The sequence below is a fragment of the Psittacula echo genome (genome assembly GCF_963264785.1).
Source record: "Psittacula echo genome assembly, chromosome: 2".
In the NCBI taxonomy this organism is placed as follows: domain Eukaryota; kingdom Metazoa; phylum Chordata; class Aves; order Psittaciformes; family Psittacidae; genus Psittacula; species Psittacula echo.
Window position 1 is genome coordinate 159,160,386 of NC_137737.1, and position 21,866 is coordinate 159,182,251.

At 47.0% G+C, this 21,866-nt stretch overlaps 1 protein-coding gene across 1 annotated transcript in view; it reads left to right on the forward strand.

Annotated features, from left to right (window-relative positions):
* The window catches only part of ADGRB1 (adhesion G protein-coupled receptor B1), a gene marked incomplete at both ends in the record, with an annotated part of 205,421 nt that overhangs the window by 109,487 nt on the left and 74,068 nt on the right, over positions 1–21,866 (forward strand). The window contains one exon of the mRNA XM_080610861.1: positions 8,958–9,093. Within this exon, the coding sequence (XP_080466987.1) occupies positions 8,958–9,093 (136 nt within the window). The remainder of the gene's footprint in view (positions 1–8,957; positions 9,094–21,866) is intronic.

Consider the following 21,866-nt stretch of genomic DNA (forward strand, 5'->3'; position numbering starts at 1 on the left):
GTCCTCGACTTTCTCATAACTCACCTTTTATCATTGAAAGGCTGCAAAAAGGTCTCCCTTTAAGGAGCCTTCTCTTCTCCATGCTGAACCAGCCCAGCTCTCTCAGCCTGGCTCCAGAGCAGAGCTGCTCCAGCCCTTGTTGCATCTCCTTGGCCTCCTCTGGGCTCGCTCCAACAGCTCCACATCCCTCTGGTGTTGTTGCCTCGGAGCTGGATACAGAACTGAAGGGGGTGTCCCTGCCCATGGCAGGGGGGTTGGAACTGGATGATCTTAAGGTCCTTTCCAACCCTAACTATTCTATGATTCTATGATTCTATGAGAATGGAGTAGAGGGGGAGAATCCCCTGCCTTGACTTGCTGGCCACAATTCAAATGATGCAGCCAGGATATGGCTGGCTTTCTGGGCTGTGAGCTAAATGAGGTTGATGATGCACAACTTCTTTCCTACACTTGTTGTACACTACGATCAGATGTAGTAAGAAACAGTTGTTGCACTGGGGCTTCAGTTTTCAGATTAGGTTACATGGATGTCTCCAAACTGGTGCTACACTTCAAATTCAGGGACACGGGAGTGCAAAGGGGTTTTGGAGGATAGGTTTTGCTCCAGTAAGCCTGGACTATCTTCCTGGATGTGTGAGATGTCTCACGGGGTGTTCAGTAGTATAACCAAGAGCTCAGCCTGGCTTTGAATCAGTGCATTGATCACAAAAAGAATGAATTATCTCTTGGATAATAGCTCTTGATAATAGCTCTCTCTCAAATAATCTCTTGGATAATAACAAATAACCCTTGTGATAGAGTTTTGTGACTTTTATTCACTTCTTAGGAAGGTCTAAACTAACCAGAGCACAATTACTCCTTTGGCACTGACAGCACCCAAAACTTCCCAAGCAGCTAGAGTGTTAAAGATTGATTTTAGCCCATATTTAGTGTCGTGTTCAATTTGTTTCAGCATTAACCTCTCTGGCATGAGATCCTTTATGGCTGTTTTAGCAGCAAATCAACAATTTTGTTATTATTTAAATATTATATCAATTCTATTTATAGTCTATGCAGATAAATATAACGTTAAAGCATTTTTTAATGTTATTCAAAAAGGTGCAAACCTTTTCATGTCCCTTTTTCCCAGGCACCATCCCCTTTTTAATCCAGCCCTGAGGTCCTGCAGTAATGATGACTCTCACACACTTGCTGCAGAAAAATGATTGTATGTTTCTTTTTCATGCCGAGCTATTGTGCAGAGCCAAAGAGTTTGAGAGACGCTCTGGGGCAGCCTTTGGCTGGAAATGAAAATTGCTTTTGGGAATCCCACAAAAAGGATTAACTTTGACTTCATCTCTGGTTCGTTCTCCAAATTAATAATCAATCTGCCAGCTGGAGCCACGCCAAGCACTTGCATGACCTGCTTGGTTAGTAAGGGGGGGAATGGCCCATGTGAAGCAAGCAGCAGCGACTCACAGAATCACTGAGGGTGGAAGAAACCTCTGGAGGTCCTTTGTATTGTTTAAGTCTCAAATATAATACCCCATTTTTTACAACCTCTTTTTGATCTGAAGGGGGCTACGAGGATGCTGGAGAGGGGACTCTTCATCAGGGACTGTAGCGATAGGACAAGGGGTGATGGGTTCAAATTGAAACAGGAGTAGTTCAGGTTAGATATAAGGAAGAAATTCTTTACTGAGAGGATGGTGAGGCACTGGAATGGGTTGCCCAGGGAAGTTGTGAATGCTCCATCCCTGGCAGTGTTCAAGGCCAGGTTGGACAGAGCCTTGGGTGGCATGGTGTAGTGTGAGGTGTCCCTGCCCATGGCAGGGGGCTGGAACTGGATGATCTTAAGGTCCTTTCCAACCCAAACCATTCTATGACTCTGTTATCCCTGCCTCTTCCCACAACAAACGCTCTCCATTTGTGCAAATTCCTATTCAGAATAGCATTTCTGTTTGAGAAAGTCCTTAAGCATGTGCTTAGCTCCTATTTAAATCTACAAGACAGCGCTTAATTGCTTTTCCCCATCAAGTGCTCAATGTTCATGCTCATGTTGTGAAACATGAAATGCTGAAACATTTTCTTGTGGAACATCACTGGAATCACACTGGAGATAAATCTTACCATAGACATTAGAGACAGAAAGAATTTGTTCGGTTTCCTTGTACCCTTCCCAGTACAATGCTCTTTACACCAGTCTGCTTGGGGGATTTCTACAATTCCTCTTTGACTGGTTTGCAATCAGTCTCACTGCACTGTTCTCTAATATTCTGCCCACGTTTTCCCTTTAGTAAAGTTCTTCCATCTTCCCTCCCCTCTTGAGACCGCATGGAAATAATTCTGCTTCCTTATTAGTGTACCTGGATTCAATATTTGTGAATAACTCAAATTCTGCTCTTTTTCTTCTCCACTGAGCTCTGAGCCCAGGTTTTCCATTACAAACCCAGTGTATTTTTCTGCAGAATTAAAGCTTTTGCTGAGCATACAAAGGCGCAGGATTGAACTACAGATGCACACGCCAACACACACATGCGCCTTCCCTTATGGACCTGTTCATTAATATCCCATTTAATTCTACAGCTTTTAATCAGGTCCGTGATTAAAGTATTTTACATTCAAATACACAATATGCCCATGTCGTAATATCCCTGTTTTGTAGCTTGAACAGATCCCAGTGGAGCCAACTTTATATTACAAAATTCAGTGATTTGAATCTTTTAGGATTTCAAGTGTGTCCTGAACTATGAGGCTGTTGGTAATACTTGCTTGCTGAACCTACACACCGGTGCGCAGAATGCTGTCTGCATCCAACATGAACAAAACCCCTTCAGATGTGATTCCCTGGACCACGGAGAGATTCCATTAGATATCTTTCGGTGGTATTGAATATATCATCTGCAGCAGTTAAAGCTGGACAGGCTCAAAACTGAAACTATGAATGGGACCACCTAAAATCACAAGATTGGCATTTTTCATGTGAATTCACCTCAGTACAGCTGTGATTTTGAAGCTTTCCAATTTCAAATGGATTGTGCATTTTTAGGAGTTTCTCAGCAACCATATGGACTCAAGATTAATTTTAAACCAAAGAAACACAGGCTGAATCCGGAAGTTAGACTTGAAGAAGGGTTCATAATAGCATATCCACACTGGGAATAAGGCAACGCTGGCACTTTGCCTGAGTGAAGCAATGTGCAAACCTATAGATGATGCATTGGTTAGCCCTTGTGATGGAGCAATACACAAGAAACCTTTCAAACAGATCTCTGAAGACTGAGGTTTCCCTGCTTCTTGCCACGTGGTAGCACGTGGAGAGTGAAAGGGGGCTGGTGGATCCCCTGTCATGTCCTCCTATTCACAAATCAAGGAATCATGGAATGGTTTGGGTTGGAAGGGGCCTTAAAGCTCATCCGGTTCCAACCCCCTGCCATGGGCAAGGACACCTTCCACTAGAGCAGGGTGCTCCAAGCCCCATCCAACCTGGCCGTGAACACTGCTAGGGATGGGGCAGCCACAGCTTCTCTGGGCACCCTGTGCCAGTGCCTCAGCACCCTCACAGGGAAGAACTTCTGCCTAACATCTAACCTAAATCTACCCTATTCTAGTTCAAACCTATTCCCCCTTGTCCTATCACATTTCCCCAACCCATCTCCAACCTACATCCCAAAAGGGTGCAGAGATGTTCGTATAAAAAAGGTTGCAAGGCAACGAGAATAGGTAATTAAATAGATTTGTAGAGAGAAATGAAAGGTTGAGAGAAGAGTTATTCATCTGAGGAGCTTAAAACCAGAGGAATGGACATGCTTTTTAGAGCATCTGATTATTCTGAGTAGTTTAATAACTGATAATCATCAATTAATAATCACTGTTAGTAATGAGGGCCAGATTTCCATTTTCTATTAAATGGCATACTTGGACTTATTCTGAGGTGATTTATACGACGTTTCTGGCTCAGCACGTCCCACAGCACCCATCCTTCATAGGATTTATAGCAGTTTTTCAAGTAAAAAGTGGATGGCTTTAATTCATTTGATTTCTTTGAATCCAATGGGATAGATAAGCAGGCATCAGACTGGGTCTTAGTGATGTCTAGGTGGAAAGCGAAAGAGAAAACTTTGCTCTTCTATGTCCTTTTCCTGTATGTGCATCTAGAAACGGATATCAGACTGTGCCAAGTATGGCTTTGGCCCTGGATAGACTTTGTTCTGATTATTGCATTCACTGCTGTATTGTCAGCATCTCTACCACGAGAGTGTGAGGCCAAGCACAGTACCTAGGGAGTGTTATTTGTTTGCTGATACCTCCCCTGGGCTTTTCCTGGTTTGGTAGACTTTCAGATTCCTTCTTTTTGATGAGGTTACCGCTGTTGATGCATGGCCCAGATCTGTCCTCATCTACTCTGAAAGCTGGGAAATGAACAAAGCTGGGTTTCAGCATTGAAAGCGATGTTAAGGCAATTCTATTCACACATTTCAAGAAAGTTCAAATTGCTTGGGGGCAGGGGGTGTACGTGTGTGTCAACGTGCATGTATTTGATGCTTTAAGAATGAGGGCTTTCAGCATGTCTGCTTGTTGCAAAAGCCTCCTGAGGAAGAAAAGGTTAAGGATAATTGTGAGACATTTTAAGAACACTTCTCCAGATATTCACACAGCCATATATGAAAAAGATAAGTAGAGCACTAAAAAAAACTCAGTGAAATAGTAATAGTATTAGTTATAGCGATAGTAGTAATAGTAATAATAATAATAATAAGAAGAAGAAGACGAAATGACAAATAAACCTCTACTCTGCTGTTCTGAGACCCCACTTTCAGCACTGTGCACAGTGCTGGTGTTCTCAGCATAAGAAGGATGTGGACCTGCTGGAGCAAGTCCAGAGGAGGTCACAAGGATGAACAGGGACTGGAGCACCTCCTGTATGGAGACAGGCTGAGAACATTGGGGTCGTTCAGCCTGGAGAAGAGAAGCTGCGTGGAGACCTCAGAGCAGCTTCCAGTGTCTGAAGGGGGCTACAAGGATGCCAGAGAGGGACTCTTCATCAGGGACTGCAGTGATAGGAGAGGGGGTGATGGGTTCAAACTGAAACAGGGGAAGTTCAGGTTAGATATAAGGAAGAAGTTCTTTACTGTGAGGGTGCTGAGGCACTGGAACAGGTTGCCCAAAGAAGTGGTGAATGCTCCATTACTGTGTTCAAGGCCAGGTTGGACAGAGCCTTGGGTGACATGGCCTAGTGTGAGGTGTCCCTGTCCATGGCAGGGGGTTGGAATTGAGTGATCTTAAGGTCCTTTCCAACCTAAACCATTCTATGATTCTATCTGCAAAACCCAACAGCAGTCTGCTTTAGAGGCAAAGTAAAAGCTGTTGTAGAGATACAGATGAAGGGTAACTTGATGGCAAGCAATATAAAGGAAAAGCTTGAAAAAGACAGGAAAAAATAAAAGTAAGGATTTCATTGTGGTTAAAATAAATCAAAAGTTAAATTTAGAGTATAGTAAACCCCAAATAAATCTAATTGCATTGGGTTGTTGTTACTAACTAGAAATGACAGATTTATTCATAATAATGCAGAAATTGCAATAAATGCCTGTATTCTGTAGTTGGAAGAGAGCTTAGTTACTTAATCCCCATCGCAGGCTAATGAAATACTTTTCATTACCCCAGCAGCTGGAAAACATGTTATCCATCATCCAATAAAGTGGAATCTTCTGAAGAGAAACAAGACATAGAAATTTTGCATGCAGGAGTGTTAAAAGAACAGGTTAAGGCTGATTGGGGATCATTACTCTTTCGTAAAGGAAGGGTGGAAGTGTTCCCAAAGTCTGCAGAGAAGAGTGTGTCTGTAAGCACCACAGCTTCATTCCAGAGCTGCCTGCCTCACATCTGTCCTAGGCACAGTAACGCACAATCCAAAGATGAAGGGATTGTGGGTAATATTATGATTGTAATTGAATAATAGCATGCTCATTAAAACAGAGAAATTAATAGCAATCAGCTTACGCAAAATAGATCTTGTCAGGCTAAATGAATATTTTCTAGGAGAACACAGAACTGGTTGGTAGAGTGTGAACATTTGTCTTTATTTGCACACAGTGTAAATAAGGGATTTGTCTTGGTGACAGTGAATAAACAGAACTGGCTAATGTAGTTCTTGGAAGTACAGGCAATACATATAGGGGAGAACAGGGAATTCATATTCCCTCTGAGATTGGCCTTGGATCTCTTAGTCCCTTCCAAGAAGGGTGTTGGTGAATGGGTGAGTGGAAGAGGCCAGAGAATGATGCCTGAACCTGAGGTTCTCCATGAGACAGAATCAGAGAATCATAGAATGGTTTGGGTTGGAAAGGACCTTAAGATCATCCAGTTCCAACCCCCTGCCATGGGCAGGGACACCTCACACTAGACCATGTCACCCAAGGCTCTGTCCAACCTGGCCTTGAACACTGCATGTGATGGGGCATTTACTACTTCTCTGTGCAACTTTTTCCAGTGCCTCACCACCCTCACAGTAAAGAACTTCTTCCTTATATCCAACCTGAACTTCCCCTGTTTCTGTTTGAACCCAGGATGATGTGACTTAGCTCAGTAGAGGAGCATGTGCAGAGCTGTCTATCCTGGGAAGACAGATTTATGTCCCATCATCTGCTGCATGCACATGCAGCAGGATCCAGACATTTAGGAAGAAAGAAAAACTGTTCTGTGCGTTGCTGACAACTTCTACAGTAAAAATAGTTTGGCTTTATTTATTTAGCTATGGAAAGTGCTTTAATCTGAAACAGAGCTAATTTGGGAAGGCTCAGTGTCACGTATTAAACTGGATGAATAGATAATTACAACAGAATCAACAGCACGTGTTGACACTCTGTTACCCTGTTGGTACCCAGAGCGTTCTGGCATGGTGGAGGTGGAGGGATGCTCTGTCTCATTGTGTGAGGAATGTGTCAGTGTGCGCATGGAGTCGAGACCTGCAAAAGCCTTCTCTGCAATTCAAGGCAGGTCTATCGGAGTCAGCAGTACAGAGAAGTTCAAGCCATCTGTGATGTACCTAAGGCTGCTGAGCAGCTTGGCTCCATCTGGAGCTGCCTTGAGCTTGCTGCTGGCATTCCTGCTTTGGTTGCTCCTCGGAGGACAGTCAGATGTGGAGAGAACATGTTACACCCGTGTTCCTCCAGTGAAGTCGTATGGCCCTCTGGCTCTGCTTCCACATCCCAGGCTCCAGTGAAGCCCAGGTTATCCATATAGATCCCGACCTTCTCCCCATCCACTGCATTTCTGCACTTGCTCTCTTCATTTCCACCCTCTGTGTGACTACATTTCAAGAGAGTGATTTGGACAAGAGACAGAAGCAATGGGTGGAAAATGACTGTACTTTTTAGGTGATGACTGTACCTTGTCATGCGAGCCAGAACGTAAGATTCCCTGTTTCTGGCTTAGCCCTCACTGCTTGCATGGAGATGGAGCTGCAGTAACTTTCCTGATGGAGTAATCCCATCTCTGGGATGAGGGCCAGCTTCACATGGAGCCTTTCCCACCTAGGACTCCTTCCCCACTCTGCTGCTCTTTGTCAGGCTGAAAAGATGCCATAAGAAAGCAGGGACCCTGTCCCTTTGATGTCTTGAAGCATCATGCTATGAAGCAGGCGCATTCCTGCCATGCCCAGAGTTCTTGGGGTGCAGGGGACATCTGAGGGGGTTCCTGTCATGGCCTATATGGGGATCCTAGTCCCAGAGACCTTCTCAGGGAGGGAGCAAGGGAAGGGGGAGTAATTGGGGGAGGTTATGGGAAGTGAGGAAGGTGTGGGTGAGAGGTGGAGTCATATATTGGGTCAGTTGGTGTGGGGAAAGGGTGCACTCCCATGTGGGGCTCTTGTGGCTGGGGGAGGTCTATATAGCGGACAAGTTGGGTGGGACAGTTCTATATGGGGTGTGGGGCAGGGCTATGGTGTATATAGGATGAGGGATGGGGTTATGGAGAGAGTAAGGTGTGTGTTGTGTGTGGGACAGCTCTGTAGGGCTATGCACCCATATTTAGGATATACAGGACAAGGCTATATGATGAGAGGTGTATATTTGGATTGTGTAGGACAGCTATAGGATTATTTATCCATGCATGGGGTGCATGTCACAGGGATATAGGGTTATGCATCCACATAGCGGGTGTGTGAGACAAGTCCATAAGGTTATGCATCCATATATGGAATAAGTGGGGCAAGGTTATAGGATTAAGGAGGTGCATATAATATATGTGGGACAGAGCTATAGGATTGTGCATCCTTATGTGGGGTGTATGCCATCATAGAAACATGAAATGATTTGGGTTGGAAGGGACCTGAAAGCTCATCCAGTTCCAACCCCTTGCTACGGACAGGGACACCTTCCAGCCTTGCCTTGGCCACTGCCAGGGATGGAGCATGTCACAGCACTATAGGCTTAAGGAGGTGTGTGTGTATAACATATGCAGGATGGGATTATAGGGTTAAAGAGGTATCTATAACATATGTAGGACAGCGCTATAGGGTTAAGGAGGTGTGTATAACGTGCGGGACAGGGTTATAGGATTATGCATCCTTACGTTGGGTGTATATCACAAGGCTATAAGGTTGTGCATCCACACAGTGGGTGTGTGGGACAAGGCTGTGCAGTTATGCGTGCCTGCATGGGCTATGTGGGCTACAGGGATGGGGAGGTGCTATGGGCAGCCCGGGGGGATGGAGGGGAGCGTTTAAGTGGGTGGAAAGCGATGGAGGGGTCAGAGCGGGGCGGGGACTAGAAGACCCAGCTCCCGGGGGGGTGGTATTTGGGGGGGCGGGGGGGGCGCGGTCTCCCCTGCGGCTCCGTGCCCGCTCCCCGCCCGCCCTGACGGCCGCTTTCCCTCTCTCCCCGCTCCGCCGCCCCGTCCCTCCCTCGCTCCATCCCTCCCTCCTTGCATCCATCCATCCATCCATCCCTCCATCCCTCCCTCCCTCCCTCCTCCAGCAGAGCCTCCGCCTCTCCACCCGGCGCCTGGTCCTGGCGCGGCTGCCGAACGGTCCCGCTCGACGCCTCCCGGACCAAGTGCCTGTGTGACCGGCTCTCCGCCTTCGCCATCTTAGCCCAGCTCAACCCCGACATGGTGAGTCCCGCCGCGGAGGGAGGAGCAGAGGGGAGAGGAGGGAGGGATGGGGACATAGACACACATACACACACATGGGGTTGCGGGGGGACCGGGGAAAATAACGAGGAAGGGAAGGGAACACCACCGGGATGCAGCGGAGCATCCTGGGCGGGCTGCTTGCGGGGACCGCGGACGCTGGGGACAGCCCCGAGCCCTGCTGCAGCCCGGTGTCGCCGGGACCGTGGCGACACACACCGTGAAGCTTTGCATCACCCTCCACCGCCGCCCTTCCTCTCCCCTTCCCCGACCTGCCCGCAGTTTATGCCTTTTGGGATGGGGGGGTACACGACGGGACACGCATCTTGCTGCTGCGCTGCTTCCCCCTTTTCCTCCATCCCTCTTTCCCTATGCTTTGGATGAGGATACCGCTAAACGTGTGGGGCGAGCAGCCCCCGCCTGGCGTGTTCCCTTCCGTGGGCTCCCCACGCACTAAATCCTCACACGTGTCTTATCTCGAGAAGGGGGGGAATCATCCCGCACCGCTTCCATCCCCACCGCATCCCACTCGTGTCCCGCTCCGTGCCTCTGGGTCCTGCTCGTTACCCCACACTTCCTGGGTGATGGGGGTGCGTGGGGTGTCCCCACTCCGGAATAAGGGAGCGTGGAAGGGAGGAGTTGTGAAGTTTTGGCTGCTGTTGGTGAATACGGAGCCGCGTCTGGGATGGAGGGAAAGAAAAGTGCGAGATTCCTAGAAATTATAACCGGGCGGCTGCACCCGGGCTCAGAGAGTGGGGAAGGTGCCAAAGGCGACACCAGGGTGGTCAAAAGGGGCTTTTCCGGCTCTTTTCTTCCACCTTGTGCTTTACTATGTATTTTTCCCCCTTTTTTTTAAGTAGTTCATCCCTTTTTGGACAGTTCCCAGGTTCATAGAGCAAAGCCACCCCCCCTTCTCCACCCAATGCTTCTCCATCTGCCTGGGCACTGGGAGTTACTGGGCCCTTGTAATTATTTACTAATTATGCCTTGCTTGTTAAATGCTGGCTTAATTCAGCGAAAGGGGAGGGGAAAGGATGAAAGGAAGGGTGACGATGGTAAAAGGGAGAGGGGGGATCACATTTTCCAAGATGAAGGTTTGGTTTATTATTAGAAACACTAATGTATTTGGTCCACTAGTTACCATGGAAACAACATCTGCACTGAAGTGGTTTTAAAGACACAGTGTTGGTTGTGTTTGCCCGGCCCCATGCAGGCCCAGCTGCTCCAGTGATGTGAAACGGGCTCGTGTCAGGTACAACTGCTCTTGAGGTGCTCTTGGGAGAGGCAATGAGCTTATGGTCTTGGTAGACATGCGCTGGTTGAAGGATGCTCAAAGGCAGAAGTGGGACTTGGGTTCCCGCTTGGAAGCAGCTGGTTGTGTTGATGCTGATGTCCCTGCACCCATCTTCCTCCATGGGTCTTTGCTTCCTTGTCTTCCCACTAGGGAAGTTGGGATTTGCTTGAAACCAGGCTGGAAGGGAGGTTGCTTGATGGGCTAGTGTTGCCCAGGAGTGGTAGCCAGCCTTCTCGAGGTGTGTTGAGGTGATGCAGCTGGGATCCATCTCCTGCATCTCTATAACTTGCTGCTCTGCACCTGCCCATTGAGCCTGCAGCGCTGCATCCTGCCAGCAGCAAGGTTTCTCCCTTCAGCCCAAGGGTGACACCCAAATGTCTGGCTCCAGAGGCTGTGAGGACCACCACAATGGTTGATGAGTGAGCTTTGTTCTGCGCAGGAAGCACTCAGTGCTGTTGTTGCAAGCAACCCTGACAAAGTTTGGGGAGATTGTGTGGTTGGAGAAAATAAAGAGTGATTTCTGCTGCAGGAATACTTCTAAAGCAAAGTCTGAAGTGCTGCTGGTGAAGGTCCTTTGGTGATCCTTCTTCTGGAAGTAGGCAGTATGGGAAGAGAGATGGGAGCCTTTGGTTTGGCGAAAGCGGAAGTTTCTCTAACAGAGACTTCATGTTCACACAGTGCTTGGCATTATTTAACTAAGCAGCTAGGGGGAAAAATGGTTAACTTGACATAGCCAGATACTGCTGTTCCCTCAGCTCTAGGTGTTTGGAGTGTTATCTGGGTAACACAGGGTTCATGTAAGCCCTTTATCATCCGTGCGTCTGAGAGTGGGCTTGGCTGCAGGAGGATGCAGCTTCCTTCCCCCAGGCATGTTTTATTATATCTGCAGCTAACCTCTCAGCTGGTCCTTTGGGGTTAGGCCTAAAATTGCTTCCTTTGTCCTCTTTCCAACTCTGCTGGCTGCTGGTCAGGTTGCATTTGCACAACTCAGCTTATTTCCCAGCCTGGAGTCAACTCGTGGGCATCAATAGGAGTCCTTTGGCCATGCTGGGAGGAAAGCTGGGGCCTGGATACCTCCTGAGTCCCCCCACTAAGCAGAGCCTAGGGTCTGGTGATGCTGTGGAGCATTGCTCATCCATATCCTTGTTGTACCACCCTCAGTTTCCTGACCGAGTGTCATTCTGAGCAAGCCAAAGCTGCCTCCCTTCCCCAGAGGTGGCATCTCATCATCGTTGGTGTCTGCGGTGGTGACATTTATAGTGCAGTTTTTCATGTACCTTTGGAGCTCTCAGGACAAGAAGCTCCATCCGCCTGTGTCATTAATATTATTTATTGCTATAAATCTCCTTTCTGGAGTCTTTGGCCCTGGCAGTTTGAAATATTTGTAACCCTGGTTCGGGCACAGCTTCTTAGCAGTGAAAAAGGACCACGAAAGGCTTGTGGAGGATGAGCGTTGCTGCTCAGGCAGCTGATCTGGGTTTGCCAAGGACAGAATTTCCCTTGGCTGGGTCCTAAGAGCTGTTCATGTAGTGGGAAAGGAAGGAGTTGTCCTTGATTTCAATGAATTTAGGGGCTGAAAGTGCTGTGTTTTGACTCAGTTTTGGAGATGGACATGCCTAAACCATGACAGAGCTGTTCAGGTCCAGCTTAACAGGTGGAGTTCAAATGTGACCCTTTCTCTGCATCCCATTTCCTTTGGACCCTGCAAATTCAGCTAGGCAAAGGCAGCCTCTTGCACTGATTTGGCACGATTGCTGTTTGACCATCATAAAAGATTAAAACTTTTTAAGTTAAGGAATTTAGGTAAGTTTTTTGGGGGTTTTACCATGCCTAGCTTGGTAGTGTGATAGTGTTGGCTTGCTGGAAGGCTACACCTGCATAATAGCTAACAGAGAATAAGCACAAAAGGAAACTGCAGAGACACATGTTCAAACTATACATTGCAAACCATAGTCAGGCTGAATAAAGAGCCTTATGGTGGTGTTTCTCAGCAGTCTTGGCAATGTTTTAGAGGTGGGAAGGAAAGAGCAGGAGCTTGAGGATGCACAGGACAGCCTTTCACTCTTTGTCCTGTTTGAGTTTGGCTCGTGTTGCCTCTTCTGCCTACCAGCTCATGATTGGCCTTTGTAAAGTCAATCAAGCTTTAAAGCTCAGTTCTCACAGCACTTAGGACCACAGTAAGACTGTGTGAATATATCTCTGCTCTCTCCGCCCTCTCCTTACTAGCCTCATCTGCAGAGACAGGGCTGATTGACTGGAATTAAGCATCTAAGCTCTGCTCTGTTTCCTAGTGTTAGCAAAGGCTGAAAGGTGCTGGTGGCAAGAACTTGTATGGATGCTGAGTTTATGTCCATGCCATGGTGTGTTTAGTGACAAGCAAACCTTTAGCTGGAGGGGTTGTACAGCACCTGTATGCTTTCATGGGCTGCATTGCAGTAGACTATAGAACTGGCTTATACACTCACTGAGTGTACGCAGTGAGCAGTCCTGGACCATATGATGCCCCAGGATGTTGCAAGAGGCTTTGATCATTGGTATCTCATTGTTAAGAATACAACGCACCTTTCATGGCATGCTTCCTTCCCAAAGAAACAACAGCTTCTGAGCTCCAATATCAACTCACAACATACCTGTTTTACCTGGAAACATCCCAGCATTGTGTGTGCAGCAGAGGGGAAGGAACCCCTTTTACCTTAAGGAAATAACGTGTGGAAAGTAGACTTCCAGTGTTATGTCTTGAGCAGGCTGTGGGAAGGGAATCAACATGCAGGTCTGGTGTGATCTTGAAGATCTTCCTCCTGAAAAGATTGCCCTGTGCTATGGGAGGTCTGTGTACTTCATAGAGTGCGTGCAGAGACAATGTAGGTTATTTTAAGGTCCTAAACCTCGGTAGGGCCTTGTGTGCACAGGGAACAGATCCAGGTTTTCCAGCAGCAGGCTTTTCCCTTGGAAAAATGTTAATGAATTAAAATATTTTGTAAAGGTGTAGCAGTTCTGACAACGTTTTAATGGAAATTATAGCAGCGTTTCACTTAGATAAGACCAGAGCACTTTATTTGGAGATGAACGCTTTAACATTTATATTCTACCATGGTTTACCACGTGAGATTTGGAGTCTGGATAAGAACAAAGCCTTTTGCATATCTTGAGAACAGTCAGTTCTCAGGTTTACAATAGTTTTCGGGTTTCATTAATGCTGCTTCTCCTGCAGTATTAACTCCTGGATTCAAAAACTGGACTTTTCTGCTGAAAGGAAGTACTTGGTTTTGCCCAGCTCAAAGTCTGCCAGTTTTATAAGGGTCTAGGGAAGAGTTTAGGTGTATCTGGGTGTATTTGCTAGGGGAAGTTCAGGTTGGATATAAGGAAGAAGTTCTGTACTGTGAGGGTGCTGAGGCACTGGAACAGGTTGCCTAAAGAAGTGGTGAATGCTCCATCCCTAGCAGTGTTCAAGGCCAGGTTGGACAGAGCCTTGAGTGCCATGGTCTGCGATGAGGTGTCCCTGCCCATGACAAGGGGTTGGAACTGGATGATCTTAAGGTCCTTTCCAACCCAAACCATCCTATGATTGTACAGCCAGGGCTGTTTCTCTGCCTGTGAGTAAAATTGTGACCTTGGGCCAATCACTTCATTGTTTGCTGCTTCCTTTTCTCCAGCTGCAGCACCCTTGCAGGCTGCGCACATTCATCTTTGCACAGCGCCCCAAGCCTGAAGGGTGCTACAGAAAGCACCAAGTGCTGTCATTTCCCTGACAGAGCATTAGGAGCCTCCGCTTGCTCCTAATGCAAGAGCTGTGCCAGGGTGAACATTGCTGAGCTGCAAACATTTGGGCTTTTGAGGTCCAAATCCTCCCCGAGCTTCCTGCCCTTGTGCCGTTGGCACCTCTTCCTGCATCACCCTATCCTCCCCGGGATGCTGCTGCGAGTAGAATGTCTCTCAGGATCTGATTGTGCCCCTTGAACTGGGAATATTTCCTAAGATTTCCTAGGGATTTGTGCTGTTCTCACTGGAATCTCCCCAGATATGGAGAGATGAAAGTAGGAGTGAGGAAGGGACTCTCCAGCTGGACTACTGCTCCTCTCAGGAGAGCTTTGTGCTGAGATTGAGGACGGTTATGGTGTAAATGCTGCTGGGGCTGTTTGGGATTCACACATCTCCACAGCAGGAGCAGATGCTGTGTTTTCTCAGGGGTGCCTTTCCCTGAGGTCTGTGGCAGCCCATAGGCTTGTGTAAACCACAAGCTGGGCTTTCCTTTGCTCAGCAGGGATGCTCTTTTCACTAAACCCCATAGAGTCCCCTTGAGTTTCAGCAAGCTTTGATAGCCTGGAGAAGACAGGATATGAACCAGCTGGGCTGACAGTTTTCCCTTCCCACTCTCTCTCATAATACGATTAGGAAGTAGAGAGGATGTGTGTTGCCCTTAGGTACCCAAATGGGCCAACCCACAGTCCAGCTCCCTCTTAAAAGGATTGCATTACATTTCAAATGTGGCCTCTTAGCAGAGGTGGCTGAATTGTGCTTCTCCATCATTGCTTTGCTGGAAGCCACCCGCTTTAAAACATGTGGGGTTTTATCACTGACCTGAGGTCATTATGCATCACAGGGTGAATTTGGGCTAAACCGCATTTGAATTTGGAGAGGACCCAGTGTCAACGTACAGATGATTTACGCTGGGGATGGGGATTACTGATAGAGCTTGTGGCGTGCTCCAGGTGCCAGGGAGCAGAGGGTTTGTTAAATTGGTGGGAGATGTGATGGAGTTCACCATTGCTGTGTGCTGTACACAGATACCTAAGAAGGGATCCTGCCAGCAAATAAGCGATGAGTGTTTAAACAATTACACAGGAAAGGAATCGGAGACGAGTGGGATAGGAAATCCCTTTCTGCTCCGTGCTTCGAGGAGAGACAACACTCGAATGTATCAAAAGAAGACAGGTAGCACACGAGGTAGTAATAGGAGGATTTGGCTCAGCATAATAAGCAGTCATCCAGCATCCCACCTCCTTGGCGGCTGTCTGCGGCTTCAGCTGTCTGTCGATCCAGCGGGTAGTTGGGTAGATATTCAGAGCTGACAGCTTCCCTCCGCCGAGTTCCTGCTCCGTGCTTGTGGATTCGCTCAGGTCTTTAACTCACGACAAAACTCCAGGCAGTGGGATTGCAGCAGCGTGGGTCTGCAGCTCTTCCCCCGCGAGCTGAAGCCAGCGAGCTCTGCACAGCCCTGGCAGTGACTCTTCTGCAGGCAAATGCTGCATCACCCTGTATCTCTTCATCTGAAGGGGACGTGGGAGAGGAACATGATCAAGTGGCTGGGAGCTTAAAACCGTTGTGGGATTCAGTGCTTCAGCGTGAGTAATACCGAGCCACGTTCACCCTTCGGTGTAAAGGCAAGAGCTGCGCTGGCATTAACCAAGTGACCCCAGGAGCAGACCAGGGCTGAGGTTAGTCGCTTGTCTTCAGCTGAAATTAAACCCTCACTGTGCATGTCTGAGATACTGCGTGTCCAGGCGTTCCTGAGGGGTTTGGTGCTTATTTTGAGCTGCAGTGCTTAATGGCTTGTTGCCATGAAGGCAGCTTAGCAAGTGTGACAGCTGCCCTATTACCCATCTACTGCTTATTGCTCTGTTAAAGGACATGTAGATTTAAGCCAGGACACCAGGGTCTTCCCAGTTCCTACTTTCCCCTTTCTTAAGTGCTGGGAAAGCAGCTCTGAGGCTCAGTGCATGATTTGAGCCATTAAGGAGCAGAAATGTGAACAAAGGGAGTGAGTGGTACATGTCCGGGATGCTCTGCTCTGTGTTCAAACAGGATGACTGATACAGTACGTGAGTGTGGGAGTGTGTGAGCATATGTGTGGGAGAGGATGATGTGACAAAGATGTTTGGTGTGGTGCCTCCACGCTGATGGTGAGTGAAGGTGAGCTCTGTGAGATGGTTTGACTCTCTTTCTCAAGGAGGAAAGACTGAAGGGGAAGAGGATAATAGTCTTGAAAAGGGTAGAAGTAGCTGTGGAAAGGGAGAAATCTGCTGTCTGTGTCTGCTGGGGATTGGAATCAAACTGCAGTGTGAGAGATTTAATTTAGGCACAAGGGAAAACCTTCTGTCTGCAGGGATAGGCAAGCACTGAGAGCCTACCCTCCACCAGTGAGGGTTTTATTGAAGGCTGGGGACGGTTCAGATAGCTTTAAGGCAGGCAAATGGGTGAGATGAGCTTGTCAGGTCTTTTCCCACCCTCTTGCCTGTAATTCTGTGAACTAGATCCCCTTTGTGTCTGCTTCTTGCTATGTAGAGGAGAGAAGTGTGCCAGAGATGTAGCATGCTGATGGGAGGTGGAGGAGAGGGATGGAGGCAGATGGGGAAGCTCTGGTAGGTTAGGGCACATATCTGGGAAAATCCCAGCTGAAGAGAGCACCTTGCCTGCTTTCCATATCCCACTGTAGCTGATGATCCATCTTTATTTTATCTTTGTATTTATAATGTGCTATTTCAACCTCCTCATCACCTGAGAATGACGACTTCAATCTGTTCAATGCAGAATGAGCCACAAAATGACCCAGACCCAAAATAGACAAAATATAGCTGAAATTTCCAACTGAAATAGAAGGATGCTTGGATACAGGCGGGTGTGGGGGCACATGTAAACAGCGCGAGGGCATTAGTCATCGCGAGCCGCAGTAAGTCGTGGCACATCTGCCGTTGTCAGGGTTGTCTTGTAGACATTGAGCCGAGCAGGGTTTTACAGAGGAGGTTTGAAGCAAGAGCACTGGGTAGCTTTTTAGGTGTTTGGCGGGGGGGGGGGAGCATCTCCCAAGTCAGAGGACGGCGTGGGAGACATCACAAAAGGTGCTCGCTTGAAAATGGTAACAAGTGGGTGATGGAGGCTGGGTTTCATGGGCTCATCAGGGGTGGGAGTCAGCGCATTAGTGCTAAATGAGATTATCTTTCTTTTCGAAGCACTGCAAGGACTAAGTAAGTGCATTGTGTCGAGCTGTTGAGTGGTGTTTGTCTTTCTCCTATCATTCCGCACCCATCTTCATAGTACTTCGATCTAGAAAATCCCTTTTTTGGGTAATTTTGGCAAGCTGCTCGCCGCTCAACCCTGTTGAGCCCTGCCTAAAGGCTGAAGTTGCCCTTGAGTTGCCATGCAGCGAGACATGGAAATTGAGTCCTTATTCTTGTTTTACAACAAATGTCTACTCATTTAAACCAAAACCGAATCAATTTCTGAAAGGCTTGTGCCCTTCATACTTTTGCTATCTATGAATAACTGAGTGTACTAATCTACTCGCAAGATTTTGGCAGCAATGGCAATCCTTAAGCAAAAATGGGTAATACCTGTGGAAAACAAATGTCAGACTTGCAGTTATGAGTATCTGAGCTTGAAAGTTCCCTCTAAATGTCAGGACTGCCTAATCAGGAAAGTGGGATTATGCTGCATGTGGTTAGTCAAAACTAAGCCTGCAGCTCAGTGCTCACTAGCTACCTGCCCTACTAACCAGCAGGATACACAGAACACACTCAATAGATATGTGAAAGCAAAACAACACTGTTCTTTTCCCACAAGCACGACAAGGCTTTCATTTTTCATGACGAATTGTTCTTTTTGCTCTTTTAAATATGGCAATCATGTCAGCCATTCCCCACATGGGGAATATCCTACTGCTGGGGCCAGTTTTGATCTTGTTTATATCAACTCAGTACAGTTGTAAATCCAGCGGCTGTTACAGTTTTACTCTCCAATCACTCTGCTGTGGATGAGATGGGCATCAGGGCCAGAAGCTGGTTCCCTGTGTGCTGATTTGAGATCACCATTCCATGTAGAGGGAATTAGCACCAGTGAGTCCACAGTAACCAGCTGTGTATTGCACTGGGTAGGTGGAAACATGCTGGATCCCATGGGCTTTTCAGATTGCAATGGGAATATTATCATCATAAGAGTGTACTGATGATCTGCCAAACGGTTGAGATCCCTTCATCTCCTCATAGGTGAGCTCTAGCCAAGGAGCCCCTGAAAGCCTCTGAGGATTGATAATGAGCTGGAGACATCTGGTTCCTGACCTTGTTCAGGTCAGGAACTGTTGCCCATGCAGACGTCTTCAGTGACTGAACAGTGAGAGATGGAAACGTTTGCTTGAGTTCTACAGGAGGGGAATCACATCTGCAAGTAATAATTAAAGGGACTAAATGAAGGCAGGGCTTAAAAGATGTTTAAGTGATGGCTTGTGCAGGCTTTCCACAAGTATTTACGGCTTGTGCTTTGGATGAAAGTTTTGTTTAAGGACTGGGCAAGGATGGGAGGAGGGCAAAGGGAAGGCAGATGTCTGTTCTCAGTGTGGTGATGTGAGCATCTTTGGCTCATATCTTCCTCCACTGGGGCTTTGGGTGTTCTCCCTGCTCCTCAGCCAGTCTCTCCTAAGGACAGGATGCATGAGCAAGGGGAAGGAGTGTGCTGCCCATGCTGTGGGGAGAGCTACCAGCCTGGCATCACTCACCAGTACAACAATGATCGAGTAAAACAAACAGCGGGCTGTTTTGGAGTGATTTGGTGAAATGCTGTCACCTGGCACGGAACCAAAACACTGCTTAAATCAGGATAAACACAGTCTGGATTCTTCCCTCATTTTCCTCTCCCAGTCTGCTGTGGAGTTATTTTATTTCAACTGTGTGTAAATCTCACCACATTTCCCTGCAAGGTGCTCAGCGCTGATGATGGGAAGTTACTAGAGATGAGGGCACACTTCTGAAACTAGGGCAAGATGGGTAATGCAAGAATAGGCTTGCAAATCAGTTACAGACTTTGAATTGATTATCCTTTGTGTAGTGCACCAAAGGGGCAATCTCAAGCAGAAGGGAGCAGTAAAGGCAGTTCATTTTTAATGTATTTGGAGCATATGTTCATACTATAATATAATGCTAGTAATAGTAATAATAATGATGATGATGATAAATTCCCTGGTAGAAGTGTCTCTAGCACTGTCCTGTAATTGTCCCTACTGTTTAATGGTTATAAAGCTCCCTGCTCTATCATGGTTCATCCAACTGTGGTCCAGGGGTTGGCATGGTCCATGGATGGACAAGACTCCTCTCTCTTGAACAGTGATTTTCTATGAGTATTATCTATACAGGATCACTCAGGGTAGTGGAGTGAGTACTGGACCATTATATTTTCTAGGACTAACATGGTGAGATAGAGGTGTGTTGCTTACTGCAGTGCCTGTGACAGTGGTACTGGTTAAAGTTCACTTCTGCCTAGTTGCTTTAGAAGGAAGGAGCACATAACCTTAGAGGAACAGGACATTGTGATTCCTACCACCTTTATTGTGGAAAATATTTTTATTTTCCCTTTAACATGCTTTAAAGGGAAAGGCTGGAACAGAGCAAAGCTTCCCATATGCATGAAAGCAAAAACCAAATGCTCCACCTGGTCAGCTCACAAACGGTTAAACCAAAAGCTCTCTCCTCTCTCTCCTCCATACCTCCCCATGTTAATATTGCAGCTCCATACCTCCCCATGTTAATAATTTGCAGCAGAAAATGGGATGCTGGTGCTTGATTGTCCCGATGTAGCCCTAGGAATCCCCTAACGCATTTACATGTATCAGAAATCTAAGCTGAATTAAGCTTTGAAAGAGAGATGGAGGGCAGTATTATTCTCTTCCATTTCCAGGGGGTTAAAATAGGCACCTGAGAAGTTAAGGCCAGTGTTTGCAATCTAAAGCAGGTCGGCTGAGAGGGCTTTGAAAAGATTGGCTTAAATGATGGAGCCATGTACGCAGTTGACCTGCAGGCAAGCTGGGAATAGAGCCCTGCTTTGCTTGCTTGCGGTCCCTTTGCGCAGCACGCTGGTTCCTAAACCACATCTCTCAGAGGGATGCAAAGTGGCTCAGAGCTACTTTTCAGAGCCCTGTTTAAAATTGTTTTCAGCAGCTTGACCAAGCAAAGTGTAATGGGAAAGAGACAGAAAGCGAAAATTCACTGCCCATGGCAGGGGGTTTGGAACTGGATGATCTTTAAGGCCCTTTCCAACCCAAACCATTTTATGATTCTATGAATGAATTTTAAATAATGACAATGAAAATGTCTGAGAGCAGCTGGGCAGGAGGAGAGTGGTCCTTAGAGCAGCTCTGAGCCTGATCCAGCCCTCCTTGACATGAGGACAGGAAACTGAAGCGCTGAGAGTGCAGTCTGGTAGTTCCAAAAGCGGCAGCAAGCTGACCATGGCATTGAGGAGTGGCAGGTAGACAATGGGCACTGTTAACTCCTCTAATTCCCTACCAGCCTGAAGGAAATGATCCTGACAGTTCCTATTAACAATGGGCTGTGTGACTACTCCTCTGCCCTGCAAGCTTCATCGAGGCTGTTTACTAAATGCAGATTGCCATGCTGTATCTTGAGAGTGGACTCGATGCCGAGTGAAGAGTTAGTGGTTGTTAATAAATAGTAGCACGTTAAGATGTCTTGCCGGGTGATTTTTGTGTACTGTAATTACACAGAATTGCCTGTTAGACTGGCCAAATTACATAAAAGGGGCCCTCAGCTACACAAATGCGTTCCAAATAATGGGTGACTATTAGCTTTGACATGAGAAGCCTGTAGTTATGATCAGAAGGAAGCAAAACAAGGTAGTAATTGTCTGGATCTGATTTGCAATGACATGGGCAGAGCTGGGGAGGATGTTGTGAAAGAGGTTGTAAAAAGATTATTTATTAATGATGCCACAAAGTGATCTTCATGCAGGGGTCTCAAAGCCCTCCTCAAAGGTTAGAAGGTGGAGAAGAGAAGGCTCTTGGGAGACATTATTGTGGCCTCTCAATATATAAAGTATATATAATAATACATAAAATATATAAGAAAAATTGATAAAGACCTTTTAACCAGGTTTTGTTTGGGATAGAGTTAAATTCCTCCATAGTACCTGGTATGGGGCTATGTTTTGAATTTGTGTTGGCAACTGTGGATCACACAGGGGTGTTTTTGTTATCACTGAGCAGAGCTCAAACAGAGTCAAGGCCTTTTCTGCTCCTTACCCCACCAGTGAGCAGGCTAAGGATGCACAAGAGGTTAGGAGGGGACACAGCCACGATAGCTGATCCCAGCTGACTCAAGGGATATCCCATACTGTATGGTGTCATGCTCGCAATATAAAGCTGGAGGGTTGGAGGTTTTGGGGGTTGCCATTGCTTGGGGACTGCATTTGTTGCTCTGTGGTGAGCAATTGTTCTATTTTACATCACCTTGAGGGTTTTTTTTCCCCTCTGTCTCATTTTTCTTTTCTTTTAGTTATCAAGCTGTCTTTATCTCAACCCACAAACTTTTGCACTTTTCCCATTCTGATTCTCACCACCCATCCTGTTTCAGGGAGAGTGAGCAAGCAGCTGTGTGGTGCTTAGCTGCTGGCCAGGGTCTTGTCCACAGCACCAGGGCCCATAGTGTCAAGGGGCAATGATTTTCAAATGAAAGGGGGTAGA